Source organism: Neovison vison, chromosome 4 (genome assembly GCF_020171115.1).
Source record: "Neovison vison isolate M4711 chromosome 4, ASM_NN_V1, whole genome shotgun sequence".
Taxonomy (NCBI): Eukaryota; Metazoa; Chordata; class Mammalia; order Carnivora; family Mustelidae; genus Neogale; species Neogale vison.
The window spans coordinates 185998263-186018819 of NC_058094.1; the positions used below are offsets into that span (position 1 = coordinate 185998263).

General features: G+C 54.5%; 1 protein-coding gene across 5 annotated transcripts in view; it reads left to right on the top strand.

The window, feature by feature from the left end:
• Positions 1-2083: 2083 nt before the first annotated feature.
• ADCYAP1R1 (ADCYAP receptor type I) overlaps positions 2084-20557 on the top strand; it is a 46843-nt gene continuing 28369 nt past the window's right edge. For all 5 annotated transcript variants that reach the window (XM_044246321.1, XM_044246323.1, XM_044246322.1 and 2 more), the window contains exons 1-4: positions 2084-2192; positions 3089-3194; positions 17519-17626; positions 19752-19772. In XM_044246321.1, the coding sequence (XP_044102256.1) occupies positions 2142-2192; positions 3089-3194; positions 17519-17626; positions 19752-19772 (286 nt within the window). In that variant the 5' untranslated portion in view covers positions 2084-2141. The remainder of the gene's footprint in view (positions 2193-3088; positions 3195-17518; positions 17627-19751; positions 19773-20557) is intronic.

A 20557-nucleotide genomic window follows, 5' to 3' on the forward strand; every position in this document is an offset into this window, starting at 1 on the left:
GCAGGGGCCGGAGCCCAGGCGTCGCCTGCAGGCTGAGGCTGCTGGTGGCCCTGCCAGATGGGCTGACGGAGGTTCCAGAGCCACCCGGCATGGTTGTGGGTGGGGGCCCACCTGACTTCACATCTCACCGGCCTTTGGCCTGATACTGTCCCAGGTGGGGAGGAGTCAGCTGCGGATCTCAGGCTTTCGATGCCTTGCAGTGGCTTCTCTAAGCCCTCCGTTGGCCTAGAGAGACAGCCTGCAGGTTCTGCTGTGGGCAGGGGACTGGGCATTCCTCTGCCCCAGCCTGGTGGGTCAGAGGGTCAGCTCCGGAATCAGCACACAGGGCTTTAGGCTCCTCAGGGAGAGTGGGGTTGACCGAGCCCCCTGGGGACCAGCATTGCCTGGTCATGCCAGAAGCAGCCCGTGACCAGTAGAGTTGTGGAGAGTCCTGTATAGAAACCCAGGCCTAAGAGTCTGGCACAGTTGGTGCCTCGGGGTGCCGGGATCCTGGGGCCAGAGCTCCCCCAGCCTGCCCATCCTTCCTGACCCGCAGGGGAAAGCCTGCATCAGCATCCTCAGGGACCCCTGGGCTTCTCAGAGCATTTCTTGGGGACACCCAAGGCCTTCCTCAGCATCTCTGGGTGGGCCCTGAGGAGTAGAGCAACAGGTGGGTAAGACAGGGTCCCCCTTTGGTGGAGCTATCCTGCGGCTTGTTTGCTTTCTCCTTTTTGGATACTTGCTGGTCACCAAAGTGAGGTTAGAGAAGCTAGGGGAGAGGGAGGGAGGACACACGGGTGGCAAAGAGCCAAGGGCACAAAAGGAATGAGGATCACGGCAGCTCTGCGCAGGGAGTGGGGAGTGGTATATGGAGACTAATGGCTGGGGCTCACCCCCCGCCATGGGTCTCTGAGCCCAGGCACCTGTGGTGGGGGCTCTGACCCCGGCCAACTGAATCCTTTTAATAATGATTTAATAGGAATGGGAATAATAATTTTTAAATGACTGTGTGGTGTTCCCTTGCATGGCTGCTGGGGCCTGTTAACAGGGTCTGCTTGATGGATGCTGGGTTGCTTCCTCTTCTGCTGTGGATGCTATTTTAAGTGACGCTGCAGTGACTGCCGTTGCACGTGCTTTTTTTTTTTTGGACAAGTGCAAGTATTTCTCGGTAAATACTCAGATGCGGAATTGCTGGGGTGAAGGGAATGTGTGCTAACCATCGATTTTAGAAGCAGACCAGACTCTCCCCCTCGAGAATGTGCCAGGGCCCCCACACCCTCCCCGCTGGACTCCGGTCCCCTGTCCGGTCCCCACCGGCAGCCCCCGTCCTCAGGGACCTGCCCTCCTTGGAGCATGCTCTTCAGCAACCACTGCTTTCTCCTGGAGGCCCAGTGGGCCGAGGCGGGGTGAAAGGAGGTTACGTCTAAGCAGCCCTGGCCCGGCAGCTGGAATGAAGCGATGCTCTGTGGTGGGCACGGGAGTCAAGGAGCAGTTCATTCTCACGTAGCAGTCGGGAGCTAGGGAGGTCTCCCAGGCTGGTGGGGCACTCGCGGTGATCCCATTCCTCTCAGTGTGGGGCTTCCCACGGCCCAGGGGTTGGCTCTGGCATTCAGGCAGGGCGAAAGAGCAGAAGTGGAGAACGGGTGCTGCAGGTGGCACCTGTCCCCCCCCCCCGTATTCCATAGGTGGGGCCTGTGTCAAAAGCCCGCACCTGCAAGTGGGAAGGAGCGAGTAAGGTCCTCTCTAGGTGGGCATGCTGGCGAAAACTCTGTCACAGTGGAGGGAGCTGGGGGAGACCGTTGTCTGCTACAGAGAAGAAAGCCATGCAGACCCTTCTGGTGGCCTGATGGGGGCCTGAGCCCCTGTGCCCTGCATTGTATCCCCAGTGCCGAGCGCTGCGTAGGTGTTCAGTGGATATTTGTTTGCTAGAGGAGTAAGGAACGCATAGACCAAGGCAGGGAGGGGGCTTACCCTGATAGGCTGAGAGCCTTGCTGTAGATAAGCGGGGGTGTCAGGAGGAAGACCTGTCCCTGCCAGGGGACCCACAGGACTCATGCCTTCCTTTCTCTCCAGCCCATAGACACCGTGGGGCTGGCGAGCGGCTGCTCTGAGCGGGAGGCAAGCATAGCTGGCCTGAGTCTCCGTCCGGACTGAGAAGCATCATGGCCAGCATCTTGCAGGCCTCCCTGGCTGCTTTCCTCCTGCTGCCTATGGTAAGGGCCCAGGACTCTCCCCTCCAGGCATGCTTACAGACGTCCCCTCAAGGAACCGTCCCTGCCCCAGCACGAGAACACAGCTCTCGTGGACTTTGAAATTACTTGGTCCTACGCTTAAATCCAGTGCCCACCACTAACCAGCTGTGGGACCTTGGACAGGAACATGTGATTTTTCTGAGTCTTGGTTTCCACTTCTGTAAAATAGGGGCAGGAGGGAATGAGAGCAGCTTGTTGGTCCCGCTGAATGCAACCAGTGCTCCTCTGCCCACAGCCCCTGGGGGTGCATGCCTCCTGAGCCCCCAGAGGGGAGAGAAGATGAGTTCTCTCAGCCCCTTCTCTCTCCCACCCCTGCTTGCTCCCCCGAAGTACAGTGCTAGTCCCCTGGTCTCTAGAGCCAGACTGCCTAGGTTCTGATCCTCACTGCACAGTCTGCTAAGCTAAGTGACCTTGAGAAAGTTACCTAACATCTCTGTGCTTAGGGTTCACATCTGTTGAATGGAGAATGATGAGAAGCACCTACTTTGTAGAGCTCCTGAGCTATGTATATATATATATATATGTGTGTGTGTGTGTGTGTGTGTATAAGACAGAATAATGCACACGCACAGGACAGTGCTGCATGTATGTTTGCTAATATTATTATAACACATGGAAACTGAGACCCAAGGAAGGCTGGAAGCCACCAATGGCCACACATTGAATTGGTGAAGGAGAAGAGCCCTCATGATATTTGGGGCCTCTGCTGGCCCCGAAATCTCTCTGGCACTATCCTCTTCTGCTTCTGCCCCACCCTCATACCCCACATCACTCCGGGGCTTAGGTAGCAGGGTTTGTCTGTGAACCTCCTGCCTGCTCCTCCCATCCATCCCATGTGTCCCGTGTGTCCCTCGCAGGCCACCACCATGCACTCTGACTGCATCTTCAAGAAGGAGCAAGCCATGTGCCTGGAGAAGATCCAGAGGGCGAACGACCTGATGGGCTTGAATGACTCCTCCCCAGGTGAGTGGGGTGCTGAGGAGGTCAACGAGTTCCCAGCACAGCCTGGCCAGGCTTTTGAAACTGGCATCTGGGCCTCTGACCATTTTGTAGAGAGTGGTGGAGGGTACAAGTACCTGGGTCCTTCTGGAAACCCTGCAGGGTGATGGAGTCCTGGATCTGCAGTGACCTTGGGGTTGCCCTCCTTGGGACCTCCTACCCCGGATGCCTCATTCTGGAGGAGGCTGTTCTGGGTGGCTGGACATGGCCGCCTCTGATCCCCTGGGGTCTGGGCGGGAGTGGCTATTAGAGAGCTTGTTAGCAAGCAGCCTGGGCCTGGTGGCAACAGGGACACAGCTGTCGCCAGTGGCTGAGTTGGAGAGCACCTGGTTAACCCAGGGCAGGCACTGCGGGGTCATTTCCCTCTTCCTATGCTCACTCCACCAGAAGCCAGAGAACAAGGCTGCAGCAGGGACCCCATTCCTAAGCCCGCTGGGTGAAATGTTCTCCTGGGGCTGCTGTTAGCACTCGGAGAGGGGAGGATACTGCTTCCTGGAGCTGGATGGGGCCATGCACGGCAGCACACTTAGCAATCATAGCTCTCCCTATTAGATGCCCAGAACATCCCCAATCCCATTGATGACCTCAAATCCTCCACACCTTTTCCAAGTGTCCCAAGGACATGGCAGGGACCCTGGCTGAGAACCAGAGGTCTGTGTAAGGCCTCTCCTGCAGACTCCTCGCTGGGCAGATGGGCTGCTCAGGCCCACAGAGTGGGGTGTGTGGGAGCTTGCAGAGTTGGGGCCGGGGCCTCCCTCGTGGCCTTGCCAACCTCACCTGTGCCTGAGTTGCTGGAGGGTGGGGCTCCCTTCCCTGACTGGAGGGCTTGACTTTTCCCTCTGGATCCTCCCCATTTCTGAGGAGCTCTTCTGAGCACCATCTGTTTAAGTACTTGATTAATCAGCAGCCCAGTTAAATGTAATGGTCCCTGCGGGCTGAGCTCCCCGTACAGTCAGTGAGCATTAACTGGTAATGAAGCTCCCGGTCACGCCCGCCTCTCCCTTTGGGCCGAGTTCTGGTTCGATCTTAACCGAGGCCGAAAGTGGATTCTAGGTCCCACCACCCAGGGAAGCTGAAGCAGGGGGCCCAGATGGGCACACAGTGGCAGGAGACCAAAAGGGTACCTGGTCCAAACCTCTAGTCGAGGGGATGGGAAGAGGGGAGCCTGGGTAGCAGTGACTCGTTAGGCCACACAGGGGTTGGAGTGAGTGGCAGGTTGAGGTGTCCTGCCTCCCAGCCCAGGGCCGTGGCGCCTTCATCATGGGTCTCAGATACACTTGGGGTGGTGTAGTGAGAAGCGTCCAGAAAGGAAGGGTAGAGGTGGGGTGGGGACCAGACTTGGGGAGCCGCGTGTGGGTTAATTGCACAGCAGTTTGGGGAGCCCTGGGGTGGGAGAGGACACAAGGGCCTGGCCACAAGGGTGTCCTCTCAGAGGCATGAGCGAGATGGATGTAAGGTTGGACACCCTCCCAGGAGGGGGCAGGACAGTGCGAGGTGGGAGGGGGTCCTCACTAGCAGGTAATGCTCAGAAGAGGAAGAAAGGAGTTCTCTTTGGGGAAGGTGGGCAAGGATTCACAGAAAAGGTGGTATTTAAACCAGATCCTTGGTTCTCAAACCAAGGATTTGAGAACCTGGCTGCGCATTAGAATCACCAGGAGCTTTTAGAAAAATCTGCTGAAGCCACAGTCCAAACCCATTAAATCAGCACTGTGGTCCGTTGTAGTCAGGATCTTTTAAGTCTCCCCAGGCCATTCCAATGAGAAGCTAGGTTGAAACCCCTGAGCGAAGCTTAGGTATAAGCAGGCACTTGCTGGCTGAAGGATGAGAGCTGAAAGATAGACGAGCAGGGAGAACATTCTAGGCTGAGGGAACCCCAGCAGTAAGAGGTGGGGAGGGGAAAGAGTACCTCCCTGTGTCTGGAGCCCTGAATTACGGTGGGTTGGGGTGGGCTATCAAGAGGGTCTGGCTGAGGGTCCCAGGGGCCCTGTGAGTCAAGGCTGACCACAAGTCCCCCTCAGACCTGGATTTGGGTGAGGGACCCCAGGCCTATGGAACAAATCCACTCATCTACTGACATACTCATTCATTCACCCATTCATTCATTCACTCACTCACTCACTCATTCATTCATTCACTCACTCATTCATTCATTCACCCATTTATTCATTCATTCACTCACGCATTCATTCATTCACTCACCCATTCACTCATTTACTTATTCACTCACTCAGTCACTGATCCACTTACCCACTCATTCACTCAGCCACTTACCCATTCATGCACTCTCAGTCACTCTCATTCATTCACTCACCCACTCATTTGCTCACTCACTCACACGACAAGTTGGGATCTTAGTGTCTGGCCTGGGTAGAATAGGGCAAGGCCACAGGCAGGGGACTGTAGAGACAGAGGTTTACACCCTGCTCACCCTGGCTACTTCAGAGAGGTCATGCCAGTTGGCAGAGGTGGAGCTGATGCTGTGGGAATTCAGTGGAAGGAGAAAGTACTTTGTGCTGGGTAGGGTGAGTGGACGTGATGGAATCAGGGAGGGCTTCAAGGAAGAAGGGGCATTCAGGCCAGGCATGCAAGAGGCAGGGTATGGAGGGATCTTCTGGAAGCAAGCTTTCCTCTAACTCTGTGAGTGCCCAGAGGAGAGAGGAGTCTACACCCTCCACGGTCTGCCTAAAGAGAGGTTCTCCTACCTCTTCCTATCCTCCTACTCTGAGTCATAGGGTGGGGCTCTATAGGACAAAGCTGAGACGTTACCTCTGTAGGACAAAGCACAGCCAAAAGGCAACCAGCAGGTGGAAACGAAGAGGAGACTGAGGGCTTAGCTGGATTGCCACCTCCATGGCCCTTTCTTTCTCTGTGCCTCAGAACCTGCTCTATTAATTAAGCGGGTGAGATGGATCATATTAATAGTCAATATTTATATAGACTTACCATGTGCCAGGCACTGTGCTAGTGCTTTTTTCTCCCTCTCCCACTGCAGCTCCTTAGGTGTGGGGTCTATTATCACCCCTATTTTGTAGATGAGGAAACTGCTGCCCGCAGAGGTTATGCCCCCTGCTTAGAGACAGTTAAATGATATGCAGAGTTGAAACTTGTATTCGGGTACTCTGTACCCTCAACTTCTGGGATCCACTGCCTTGGAAGAAGGATATGAGACACTGAGCCCCTAGCCCCCCTCACCTGCTATATGGCCTTGCAAAGGGCACTTAACCCCTTCATTTATTCTGTCTGCAAAATGGAGGATTAAAAAATAATATCTACCGTGTAGGATTATTGCATTAAATTCCAGTCGTGGGAAAGGCTAAGGGTGTTATGTGGCATTTGCTAAGTACTCAGCGAAGATGTTAGAGTAACTGAGAGTCGTCGTGTTAGGGCGTGGAGTGCCTCTAGGGTCTCCGTCTTCCATTAGATCAGAGCTCTGGGGAACTGTGGAGTTCTCTGCAGGAAACTGCAGTTTGGGACAATCTGGAAGGGCTTTCTGGAAGACTCGAGGAGGGGCTGGGAACCAGATCCAGGCTGCAGAGGGCAGATGGAGAAGCATGGGAAGGGGAGCAAGAGCTCCAGGTGGGAGACGACCTGATAGAGGGAGGAAGGGAGCCGTGAGTATGGAGGACGGGGATTGTAGCAGCTCGCTATGGACAGTTTCTGAATCTTCCCGTCCACGGAGCTGCCCAGGGTGGCTCATGAAACCTCAGCCACCCATGGGCTGGGCAGAGTTTTCCCTTCCATTTTATAGCTGCTGCTTCTCAGACTCACAGAAATCGGGTTGCGAGCCCGTTACCTGGTAAGTCACACAGCCAGGGAGGGAGGAGCTGGGACATGCGTTTGGTGGTTCTGTAGCCCTTGCTGCTGACCACTGCACTGTGGCTCAGAGGAGGAGCAGAGCGAGACCATCCACTGAGCCTTCCCCCTTGTGCAGTGAAATATCACTTGGCAGAGGAAGTTGCAATGAGGCTGGAGAGATAAGTAGGAGCCGGGGGGGGGGCTTCAGTGCACCCCCTAGAAGCCTGCACTTCACTTGGCCTTGGAAAGGCTAAAGGGCATCTGTGTTTCTAAGGGTGTGAGGCTTCAGCTCCAGTGCTGTGGAAGGAGGCAGGGCTGGGCAGGCAGGAGTCCTGGGAGTGTCCAGTGGTCACCAGGGGCTTTTCTGTACAAGCTGAGGTTAGAAGAACCCCTTGTGGGTCTCAGAGGAGGCGGCCTCTGGTCATCTTTCCATTGCCAAGTTCTGGGGGAGCACTGATCTTGCTGTCAGACAGGGTAGAGTTTGCTAGGGCCTTTGTTTTCCCCACATGCTCCATACGAGCCTCAGGTCCTTGGGGGCGTCCTTGTCATTGCCGTCGAGCCAGGCTTCTTGGCTTCGTATTAAACCTGCTTGTGAAATCCAGGCAAGAGTCGATCTCCTTGCTCTGCGAGGCGTCTTAGAACCCCCAGGAGCACTTAAAGATGCTGATAGCCAGGCCCTTCCCAGACGAATGCAATCAGCATTTGGTGGGGAGGTCTGTGGTAAAAGCCTTCAGATGATTCTAAAGTATATCCAAGTTAGAGAGCCATTGTTGTGGCCAGAGGACAGCAGCCACTGATGCTCGTGCCATCTTGGACAAGAGAGCAATCCCCCGCGTTCAGGTAAGCCAGGCTGGGGGCTCGTTCCTAGCCAAGAGTCAAACATGAATGTCACGGAGAATTGGCGCCTGGCATGGTGTTGCCGGTCTGCACTGGGGTGACCTGGGAGACCAGCCCTCCCCCTGCACCCCTTCTTTGTCCCTCTCCTGCCCCTTCTGCCCCTAAGCACATGCACCACATGGAACTCTGGCCAGAGGTCGACTGATGCCTCTGAAGTGCACTTGAAAGAGAAAAAAGGAAAACTCTCTTCTTGCTCTAGTAACCATGAGTTATGAACTCACAGTCATGCTTTGCTGTATTTGAAAAATGTATTTCTATGTATTTCGTATATTTCCTATAATCTTTTAAATCCAGTGAAGCAAGTGCATTGGAATGGGGCCACCGATCTGCCGGGTTGAGTTGTGTCCACGCTACAGTGTCTGTGGCAAGGGCAGGCTGCGGGGGGAGGGCTCCCAGGAAGGTAACTGTTTCCTCCCCAACTCTTGTCTGTCACTGGAACACCCCAAAGAGAACATGGGATGGTAATGGCCAGAGTGGCCTTCGGGGTGGAAGCCAAGGGGCAGAGAGATGCCGGATGAGGGTGGGGAGTGGGGCCAGCGCTCGGCAGCCAGCTGAAGAGGGTACAAATGCCAGGTGAGGCCGGCAGAGTGAAAGCAGGCTTGCTGACTGCGGGGTTTGTTCACAACATCCTGGGTGTGTTTTAAAGATGTTTCTCGGGACCGTTACTGAGGCGACCTGATTGGCGGTTTTGAACCTCATCCCAAGCCCCTGAATGCTAAATGGGACTTGAGACAACACCGAGTCCAGCTCTGTCATGTGACCCAGAGAGAGGTTGAGGCTGGAGGTGGCTGTCCCTGGCTCAGTCACATGGAGTGCCAGAGCCAGCTCTGGGACGGGACCCAGGTCTGCCATCCCAGCCAGGGGGTGCTTTTGTGTGGCGGTGCTCTTGTGCCCAGAGAGGAGAAAGGAGTCCTGTGCGTGGGAACGGGATCTCCACTCTGAAGAGGTGCCGGGCCCACAAGTCACAGGCACGGCCCGCTTTGTTCCCTGTGCTCAGCCCGAGGGGCCTGCCTGTGCGAGGTGGGTCCCGTCAGCACCTCCGCTTTGCGGGGCTGCGGGCTTCCATCAGCCTGGAGGTCTTCCCCGCATTTCAGTGGGGCTGCTTGGGTGTGGTCTCCTTGGGGGTCCCCCTATTCTGGAGAAGATGAAAGAGGCCTGCGGTGGCTTTGGCTGGGGTAGGAGGGAGATTGGGCAGGAAGATGAGGACGCCTGCTCGTTGCTATTCTGCCCCGGCCTATGAGGCCTGTCCGGGGGTGCCGAGTGCTTCGCCCCAGCTCCCACCTCCACTCTCACCACACAGGAGAGGCCTGGAGGAGGGCCGGGCCCAGGCTCCCCAGCCCTTCTTGACCACATCTCCCAGCTGCTCTGAGACGGAAGAGGCATTCAACATGGGATGGGGAGAGGGTCCATGGGGACCCTCGCTTCCGACAAAAGGTTCCATTTCTGTTCGAACTGGTTTTCCTTTAGCCCCGTAGTTCTCAGACCCCAGCCTGCCTCAGAACCTCCTGGAAGGCTGTTAAAATGCAGAATTCCTGGACCCAGCCCCAGAGTTCCTGACTCAGTGGGTCTGGTGGGGCCTGAACAGCTGCACCTCTGGCAAGTTCCCTGTGGCGTTCCTGGTTTCGGGGTCCCTGCTCTGAGGCCCGCTGACTTCCAGAGGGGAGGACTGCATTTTCTTCCTTCCCCAACAACCTCCCCATCACCCAGCACCGAGCCCACAGCTGGTTCCCATTTTATGGATCAGAAATATTGGCTGGAAAGTCAATTACAGTAAATGGAATCTTTTTTTTTTTTTTTCCCTTGAATTGTGCTAAAATGAGGGTCTTGTTCTAACACTACCCGAGCATCCTCAAAGGGAGGACTGCGTCTTTGTCTGAGTCCCTTTGGTGCCCCTGGTCTCATGGGTTTTGAACACTGTGTAGAACTGGACAAAATCATCACCATGACAACCTACGATTAGCTCCTTATTTTGTTCCAGTCGAGGCTAATGGTCCTTGTATTCTCTCACTGTTCAGTGTGCCCAAATGGTCTTTTCCCCTCCTGCTGTCACAAGGCACTGCATCTCCTTGGCTGCTTTGTGTCTTAGTGTCTTGGTATGAGCAGCAGCCACCACCACCACCCCCCCCCCCGCCGCCCAATGCCGAGTGTGCACGGCGCTCTGCCCCGAGCAGGATCCCTGAAGCACCTGGATTCCTTGGACCAGGTTCCACAGAGCCTTTCAGGTTTTCGGGGGGTGGGGGGTTGGGGGGGCTGGGGAACAGACTGAGCCAGGAGGGCAGAGACGGGCCTCATGTAGAACTGGGGAACTAGAGGAGAGGTGCTTGGGGATGTCCAAGCAGAGAGATCTCCCAGGGGAGAGAGGCCATTCTGATTCTTGACTCGCAGAGAGGAGGGGAACAGCGACTGATGTATTTGACCATGTATTCCTTGAAGCATGCTTTCCTGTCTGCTGTGTTGCTAACCTGGCCTGAGTGTCCCCAGTTTCCGGCCACCCATCCTCAGCCTTCTTTGCCGCCCCTCTTCTGATGCTGCATTCCTTCTGTCAGAAACAAGCCGTATCCTCTTCTCTTCTCTTTGCCACACACCCTCTCACTAGACCCATTGTCCAGATCCGTGACTCTACCTAGCATCCCTCCCTGTGCTGGGCACTCCTTGTTCCCTGTGCTGACCACTCCTGTTCTCCTGCCCCAGCTTCCCACTCCCCATCTGCACTCCGGACTTTCATCTAACTGCCTGTGGGAAATCCACCTCCACTTGACTCTTGGCACCATCTCAAACTGAACACTCTCCAGACGAAACCCTTGAGCTCCAGCCTGCCTCGTGCCCACCACCATTTGCTTTCTCAATCAGGTTCTTTCCACTGTGGGGAATGGCTGACCCTTCCAGCCATACCGACATTTCAAGCCAGAAACCCAGGTGCCATCTCTCGTACCCGCCTCCCTTTCACTGCATCAGTCAGGTAGCCTTCATTGCTTATGCGGGTCACAGGGCGGTGTGGTTGGCAGACGCGGGACTCAGAGCTTGACTCTGCACCATCATTCAGAGCCCCGGGTTCCTCCCATCTTAGAACGCTGCCAGCCTCAACCTGGCGCCTCCAAGGATGCTGCGGAGAGGGGAGAGGGAGAGAAGGGACATGGAGCCTGTGAGGGATGCCTCTGAGAGCAGTCCATAACCTCCACTTACCTTTGTGTGAACTCAGTCATGTGATATCGGTGAGCCCCCAACAGTTGCGGGCAGGCTTGCCGGCCACAGCTGGTTTGTCACAGGGCCCTTCAGTCCTGCCTCCAGACCTCCCTACATGACATAACTTTCCTTCCTGGCTGTCCCGGCTCCAAATCCAGACCCTCCCCTGCACTTCTGCCCTATCCTAACAGATAGGTCTCCGTGTTTGATTGACTGTTCTTGAAATGTTCTACCTTCCCACACGTGATCTGATTCCTATGGAATTCCTATGGAATCAGATCAGGGGACTCCTGGTCTTTTTTTTTTTTTAATTATTTTTATTAACATATAATGTATTTTTTGCCCCGGGGATACAGGTCTGTGAATCGTCAGACTTACACAATTCACAGCACTCACCATATCACATACCCTCCCTAATATCTATAACCCAACCACCCTATCCCTACCCCCCACCCCCCAACAATCCTGTTTGTTTCATGAGATTAAGAGTCTCTTATGGTTTGTCTCCCTCCCGATCCCATCTTGTTTCATTTTTTCCTTCCCTAACCCCCCAACCCCCCACCCTGCCTCTCAAATTCCTCATATCAGAGAGATCATATGATAATTATCTTTCTCTGATTGACTTACTTCGCTTAACGTAATACCCTCTAGTTCCATCCACGTCATTACAAATGGCAAGATTTCATTTCTTTTGATGGCTGTGTAATATTCCATTGTATATATATACCACATCTTCCTTATCCATTCATCCATTGATGAACATCTAGATTCTTTCCATAGTTTGGCTATTGTGGACATTGCAGCTATACACATTCGGGTGCATGCGCCCCTTCAGATCACTTACATTTGTATCTTTAGGGTAAATACCCAGTAGTGCAATTGCTGGCTCATAGGGTAGCTCTATTTTCAACTTTTTGAGGAACCTCCATACTGTTTTCCAGAGTGGCTGCCTCAACTTGCATTCCCACCAACAGTGTAGGAGGATTAGGGGACAGCTTGTCTTGAAACGCATCCAAGGGAGGCAAAGCAGTGATGGCCCCATCCTCATCCCTCTAACCCGAGAATGTGTTACCTTACATGGCAAAATGTTCTTGGCAGGTGTAATTGGGTTAAGGATCTTAAGAAGGGGAGAGGATCCTGGATTATTCAGGTGAATCCAGTGTAATCACAAGGGTCCTCATAAGGGAAGGATGGAGGCAGGAGGGTCAGAGAAGGAGAGAGTTGAGGACGCTGTGCTCTTGGCTTTGAAGGTGGTGAAAGGGGCCACTGGCAAAGAATGTCTTGAATCTGGAAGAGATAAGGAAATGGATTCATGCTAGATCCTCCAGAAGAAATGCAGGCCAGCAAACATCTGGATTTAAGCCCAAGGAGGTCAGTTTCAGACCTTCTGACCTCCAGAACTGCAACATGAGACATTGTGGCATTTAAGCCACTGAGTTGGCTTTGTTGCAATGGCAATAGGAAGGTAGTTCATCATCTAAGGGCTTCTCTTAGCATTTAGCCTAAAGAGCAAGATCTTTCCCTAGACCACCGAGCTGTAAGCGCTGTACAGGCAGAGACCGGGGCTGTATTTCTTCACTCCTGTATTGCTCTGCAGCATTGGACTCATAATGGACACAGAATTTCTTGAATAAATGTGTGAATAAGAGGGAGGGGAAGGGAGAGTGAGAAAAATAGGGTAAAAGGAGGAGAGGGAGGAGAAGGAGAAAAGGCGTCTTGAAATCCTCCAGTCCCAACAACACTAAGCTTTGTTGGGACTAGAGTCTGAAACAGATGGAGATAGAGGACTGGATGTGTTCTGTGGGGGCGGAAGGAAAGTGAGTTGCTGTCCTCAGAGAAACCCAAGGCTCTTCCCTGTCCTTCTTATCTTCCTGGAAGGGGTTTCTGGGGGGGATTCAGAGCAGGCCCCATCAAGGAGGGGAGACAAGCTAGAGCCCATGCCACCTCTGAGAGGTGGAGCATCCTAGGAAGCTCCAAGGTGGCCCTCTCGGTCTCCTGCAAACCCTATGATGCAGGGCAGGAGGGTGGGCAGAGGGCTGTGAGCTCCCAGTGGGGTCAGGGACATTGTCCCCTAAAGGAAAACTATTTTTCTACTCACAGCATTTCTGACATCGAACGTGTGGGTTTCCCAGGCTTCTGTGAATACTCGACTGGTGTCCCTACAATTTCATTCACTTCTGACACTAACTGTCTGCAGTTAGCACAGACCCTTTGGCTAAGACTCGGTCTGAAGACTCTCCCCTCCCGCACTTTAGATGCCAATTGCAAATCATGGGTCCCCATGTTATCCGTGCTTCTGTCTGACTTGACTACAAATTGGAGGTTCCCCTGTCCTACCTTCTCCTCAGTTTCAATAATTTGCAGTAGTGGCTCCCAGAATTCAGGGAAACACGTTCACCAGTTTATTATAAAGGATATAATGAAGAGCCAGATGAAGGGGGTCGTAGAGTGAGGTCCAGAAGGAGCACAGGATCTTCTGTCCTTGTGCAGTTCGGGGTTCACCTCTCTGCTACTATGTGGATGTGTTCATCCACCTAGAAGCTCTTTGAACCCCATTGTTTAGGGCTTTTATGGAAGTTCTGTTATGTAGTTATGATCCCCTAAATCCTTAGCCTTTGGTGATTAGCCCAATTTTTAGCTCCCCACCCATGTGGGTGGGTTTAGCTGAAAGTACCTGCTGGCAACCAGCCATCTTTGCCCCAGAGTCACCTCATTAGCATAAATTCAGGTGTGGTCGGAAGAGCCTTATGAATAACTGAAGACACTCCCTTTATCTTTATCAGGAAATTCCACAGGTTTATGTGCTTTGCCTGGAAGCTGGGACTAAGACCAAATACCCAATTCTTACCATGCGGTTTCCTAAACCCAGACACTGGGATTGGGCTCTCGAGTTATGGATTTCCATTCTAGTCTTTCCACCTGCCCTGGTGCTGTAGGAATTGCCCCTGGCAACCTTAGTCCCTGGAGGGGAACCAGGCCCCGGGCCACAGAGGAGCAGGAAACAAATTTGAGAAGGTTGCATGGGAGGGCAGAGGAAGCAGAAAGGCTCGGGGCCTGATGGGTGTGAGAGGTGGGGCAGGGCAAATTCCCCAACCAGGCTTCTAGGCCTCCGATCTCCAACCTTCGAGCCCCCACTGCCCCTCATGGCATTGCTGTCTGGGGCTCTGCATCTTTCCCTGCTCCTCAACCCTCGGGAGCATGCTCTGTTTATCTGAAGGGCCCTGAGACCTCAGGAGCGTCAGCTGGGCTGTCGCAGCTGGCTGGGCCAGGGCCTAATGTTCCACATTAAGGGAACATCTGTTGGCTGGGGCTGCTAGGGCATGGGCCAGACACAGCCGTGCTCCACGGCCGTTCCGTGATCCGCGTGGGCCATGGCAGCCAAAGATACGCTGCTGGGTCTCTTTACAAGGACATGATGTCATAACCAGCCACGTGCCGGCTGGTTTCCTGCTGTGAAGGGTGGGCAGGAATCAGCAATAACTGGCTACTGCTGTGAGACCTGGGACCCTGCTCCCCTCACATGGCCCCAGTGACCTAGTCTTTCTGGTTTGTTTCCCTCAGAATTTTCTGTGGGGCTTCCAGCTCCCAAATTCGGTCATCCCAAGAGCCAGGAGACCACAGGCCAATGTTACTGGGTGTGAATTCCAAAGTGGCTGGGTTTGGATTCTGAGAGACCAGGTTTTCTGCATTTGGAAGCTTTGGGTGCCTTCTTGTCCACGGCTAAGTCCGTTGTGGACCCCGACAGGCCGGGAGCCCATGAGGTCTGCCGTAGGCCCCCTTGCAGGCCTAGTGCCTGCCCAGGCGTCCTCTGTGACACTCCACTGGAATTTCTCCTCACCTTGCGGGGCTCTGCTTCATCTCCTCCCCTGGGCCTCTCCCAGCGGAATGCTTCTCAGGGACGCCTAATTGAAATAATGACATTAATGCCAGTAACAGCAATGAACATGCATTGAGTGGGCCTGGAGCTCCGAGAGCTTTACATGGATGAATTCATTAATCCTCACAACAGCTCTGGGCGGTGGGACACTGTCGGTCACCCTCTGACTGTCCTTGATCTGGTAAAGAAGCCCTCTCCAAAGCCCATATTTCTAGACCCCTCAGCAGGATGTGGGTCCCTTCCTGAAATTGCGCTCTGCTGTCGGACCCTCCATGTGGCGGTTGCCCTCCTCCACCTTTGCTCCCCTTCTTGGGAATTACATCACCTCTCGCACTTCCTCTGCCCACCTGATAAATGTGTGGTTGGTTCCCTGGGGCTCCCTTCTTCATGCCCTTCTCACTTCATGCCCTTTCCCTGGGGGAACTGCCGTCCCAGGGCCTCACCCTCTCCCTGTGTGCCAGAGGGGGAAGCAAGGGCTGCGCCCTTGGGGGCCATGCTGAGGACATGAGGTGGTAGGTCCTCTGAAAGGTTAGCACAACTGCAGGTGGGCTGGATGTCCTGACCAGATCTTCCTTTCAAAAAGGTCACTGTCACAGCCTTGTGGTGTCAAGTGAGGAGAACACGGTGTCAGTGAAAGGTAGCTTACCCCTTAACTCAGTGGGCTGAGGGGATGGAGAATAGGACACGAGTGTCCACATATATTTGTCAGACAGACCAAACGGACATGATGGCCCTCTGGATATGGCACAAGAAGGAGGAGGAGACATAGCAAGGGCAGTCTGTTACCGAAACCCAACTTCGGCTGCCCTTTGTTTGAACAGCCAACACTTGAGAGATGAGTTTTGATTGGAAAGCAATACGAGCTTTATTCAGGACACCTGCCACTTGGGAAGACGGCAGTCTTGTCCAAAAGCCAACTCCGAGGTTACTGCTTGGCCCAGAGATTTATTTAAAGGGGTTTAGGGTAGTTACGGGAGGGCAGTGGTCTGTAACCTTTCTTGATTGCGTGCAGAAGCCAGCTGCAGACATTATCGGGGTGCCCACAGGTCATACAGCAGGGTCTGGTGACTGGTGCAGAAGGGCTGTGTTCTCTTCTAGGAAAGAATGCATCATCTCTAGGTGTACAAAGAAAGGTTTAGTTAATCACGTGGGTTAAGGGTGCTTGCTAAAGTCTGAAGATGACTAGTTGGCCAGACGGGCTGAAGTGGCTTCAAGTCTGTCTAGCTGGGGCTGAGACAGGAAACAGGGCTGTAGTGGAAGATGCTGAGTGGAGTCTTGGGCAGGCTGGGTTTGGATTACTTGGGGCCTTTCATGGTGGGGATATCCAGCCTATTTTCAGGGAGTACAGTTCTCAGGATCCGGGGTTGTCTCTGTAGCTCTGTCCCTAAGTCCATGAGCCAGTGATCTTGTCCAAGGTGGGAGCAGTGAGGCTCTGGGGGTAGGGTGGCCACCGGTATATCTGCGTTCAGTTAAGGTGGGCAAGGTGGACCCATCAGGAGGGTGAAGACGTGAGCAGCTGGTGGCCAGAGGCACCTCACTGGAGAGGAGGGATAGCATCAGAGGAAGGGGTGGAGCGTGAAGGGAGGTGAGGGAGCAGCCATGGGGTTGCCCAGACCTCCCAGGAAAGGCTGGCAGGGGTGGAAGGAGAGAGAGACAGAGGGTACAGGGTGGGCAGAGGGGCAGGAGGGTCCGCTGAGCCCCCAAATTAGTACCTGGTCATCAAGCTTGCCATCTTTCTCTTGTTCCTGGCAGCATGTGTCCGGCGACGCACCAAGTCTGGGTGATTCCTAAACACCCCTTGGTCTGCCCTTGCTCCCCCTCCAGCCCTCAGCATTCGTCTGAGTTGGGCCTGTGCCACTACTGCACTGGCCTCTTCTGTCTTTGGGCTTTGAGTCCCTTCACAGTCCCAGGCCTTGGCCACGCAGGCCTCTGCCTGGCCAGCTTTGCCCTCTTCCTTGTCAGACCGCTTGCCACACCCCCTCCAAGTCTCAGAGCCCTGATCTCTGGAAGGCAGGGGCAGGCCTGGAGCAGCATCCTGAGGCCAGCCAGTTCCTGGAATTCCCCTAGAGGCAGGGAGGGCCCACCAAGGAGGCTGAGCTAAAGCTGGACCCCATCATGATGCTGGAGGCTGGGAGGACTAGGGGAGCTGGTGTGGAGAGATAGTGGGGTGCTCCAAGGACCCCCCAGCATCTCGTGCGTGGTGATCCTGCCCTGGCTTGCTATGGGCCCGCTTCTCCCTTCCCCATTGTCCTCCTGGCACCATGGGGCTGTGAGAGATGGAGAATCAGGTGAGAGCTCCCTCTCCACCCCAGGAGCCTCTGAAATGTCCCAGCTCCTCTTTGAGGGGTCTTCCAGGGTTGAGGCTGAGCCCTGCCTCACACAGTGAGCCTCACCTTCTCTCCCTGAAACGGTTACCATTCCCCTGCAGGGGCCTGACTCACCAGGGTGTGTGTGTGTGCCCACCTGCATGAGTGTGGTGAGTGTGGTTGGTGTGGTGGGACTGGGCCCCTTCTCACTATGGTTCTCTCCTCCATAGGCTGCCCTGGGATGTGGGACAACCTCACGTGTTGGAAGCCTGCCCATGTGGGTGAGATGGTCCTGGTCAGCTGCCCTGAATTCTTCCGAATCTTCAACCCAGACCAAAGTGAGTTTCCCCCTGGGGCTTCCCTAGGCCATGATTGGTCTAGCCTTCACCCCACACTTGGCCCTAGGCCTTCCTGGGACACTAGTACCCAGGACCTGGGACCCCCTGCAGCCATGTTCCCCGTTTCAGAGCTCCCATGTTAGCAGGAACATGAGAGTACAGACCCTGGTCCACACAGGGACATGGAAGCGCCCACAGACATGGCTCCCAGAATGCCCTGGAGATGGGACCTTGTGGGTAAGGCCAGGCTGTGTGTCCAGAGAAGGACACACAGTGAGATGCTCTCTGGCAGTTGCACACAAGACACTCCCCCATGTCCACACTCACATACCCACTTAGAAACTAGGTATGGTATCACAAAGAGCTCTGCTTGGGACATGCCTGTGTTTGAGGTCTTGGGGGTGTGGAGCACTGATGAGCTGTGGAGATATTCAGGGGCCCCAGACCCATTTGAGAGTCCTAGGGTTGGGCAGTGGCTGAGCTGTGTGACTCACGATGTAGGAATGGAGGTACAAGAGAGGGGGGTGGTGCTTCTCACAAAGGCATAAGGCTTTACTGACTGCATCTCCAAGGGAAGGGGTCTGACTAAGATGGATTCATGCAGATCTCTTCTTTGGGTGTGAGTCCACTGGGCTCTCTAGGCCAGTTCCACCTTTCAGCTGGAACCTTGTAGACTCCTGAGGAAGGTTGCTCCTAGCCAGGCCTCCCAAGCCCTGGGAAGGGCCTAGAGCCCTGCCCTGCTCCTCCACCCCACTCCTGTGGCTGTGGAGGGAAGCAGGACACCAAGTTAGGCAGGGCTGGGCCCTAGGCAGGTGATGTCCTGAGAACATGTCCACTGACTGCTGAGCCCAGGGATGGGGCCTTGTTTAGGGGAGGATGGAGGGCAGGGCCTCTTGAGGGGGTGAGAGGCATCTGAGTCACTTGTGTGCTCATGCACATGACCTTGCCACCTGACCCTCAGCTTCCTGAGGCTGCCTGCCTAAGGCTTAGGCCAGGGTCCTTCTAGAACTGGAGAACCTCTGAGCTCCACTCCATTATGGAGTCCTGCCTATCTCCAACCTCTGACCTGTCTATCAGAGGCAGAGGCACATTCTATTTTACTTCCAGAACGCCAGCAACTGTAACCCTGCCTGGAGGGGCAGGTGCTTGTGGGAGGTGGCAGAGAGTGGCCGTATGCTGGGGTGTGGGGCCCCATCCGAAGATCAAGGGCGGCAGGGTTTAGCTCCCCCTCCCTGTTACTTCCCCTTCTGGGGTGTTCAGCCACACCTCCCGCCTCCAGATCCCTCAGTCCAGAAGGAGGACGCCCCTGGCTCTCCCATCCTGACAGCTGGGGGATTGGGTGTGCCCCAGAGCCAGACAGGAAGTGAATTTGGAATTAGAGGCAAAGCAGTGCAGGAGTGAGCGGTAGAGTGTGCACAGGGGACATCGGTGCGGTGGCAGCCGGTGACTCAGCCACATCGCTGCTGCATTCCTGTGGAAACTGCCTTCCTCACTTCCTTTGTTCATGTACTCCTCTCATTCATCATTTACCTGAGGTCTCTTGAACGTCTGCTTTGGGTCAGGTGCCATGGCGAGACGGCTGCTTTTCAACAACAACAAAAAGGCAGAATGAATCAGTGGTGAACTAAGATGCCAAGGAAAACTTCCCTTCACACTGTGTCCCCTCCCTCTGACAATTGCACCGTGAATGTGTTATTTACACCTGATTCTTAATGGCTCATTAAGGCAGGGCCCTTTAGCATCTCCGTTCACAAACCTGGATTAGTGAGACTTGCTTAGAAAGTTGAAAATGGCATTTCTTATTCTAGTTCATGGCTCCCAGGGCTGAATCTGCTCACTATTGTAGTTGTTGCTTCCTAGGCTACTGAAGATAGGGGGGAACGGATCTCTCCTTCTCTCAAACACCTCGGCTCATCTCTCCTTCGCTGGGTCCTATTCTGAAGGGAGAGGTAGAAGTCTCCTGTGTCTGGCCCACCCATAGCCTACAGTCCTCATGTCCCTGGGTCCCCAGCAGAGCTTGGGCATGGGGAGTGGAGGAGAGAGGAAACCAGCAGGACCCTGTGAGAACAGACTTAGTGTTAGCTCCCTGGTTCACCTATGGGTTCTCTCTCTTTCTCTGTTTCAGTGTGGAAGCTAGAAACCTTTGGTAAGAGGAACCTTGGAGAGGAGAGACCGCTGATCATCTGTCCATCTGTCCATCCAGTGGGAGCCCAGTTCTGACTGCTGGGAATGGGTGGGGGTGGAATGAGAGGCTCCACAGGGACCAGATTCCCCCCACACCCACCCCCTGCCCTTAACCATCCAAGGAGGTGGGGGACACAGGCACATGGAAGACATAGCCCTTGGTCTCAGGGCGCTCAGCACTGATTTGGGAGGATGAGACACACTCGTGGTGGGGATAGAAAATGGGCATGGTACAGCCCTGAATGTACGTGTGAGCCCATGTAGATGCGGACATCCTCAGTGGCCTTGATGTAGGAATGGAAGGCAAGCTTGAGAACAGGAGATACCTAGCTGTGCAGCATGTAGGCAGGATAATGAAAGGTCAAGAGAGGCTTCCTGGGGGTAGGGGTTGGAAGGTCAGCTATGTGTTGGAAATAGGGTTTTTAGAAGTGGAATGGAAATGAGGGTTCATTGCTTTCAGGGGCTTTGTCATGAGAAAAGGATGGAGGTGGAATAATCAGGAGAGAGGAGAAAAAATGTCCGTGGATGAAGTCCTGGGTGCCCCCTCGGATGAGACAGGTTTGGGGCTGAGATGGAGGCTTGTGGACCCAAGAAGAAACCCAAGCCCAGGACCCATGTTGCTATTCCTGCTTTTTTCTGGAAAAGACCCAGTCATCCTTTTGTACTCCTCTCCCAGTCTGGAGGCCCTTCCACCTCCCTGACTCTATTCTGCTTCCACTTCCTGTGGCCCAGTGGGGAGAACTGAGT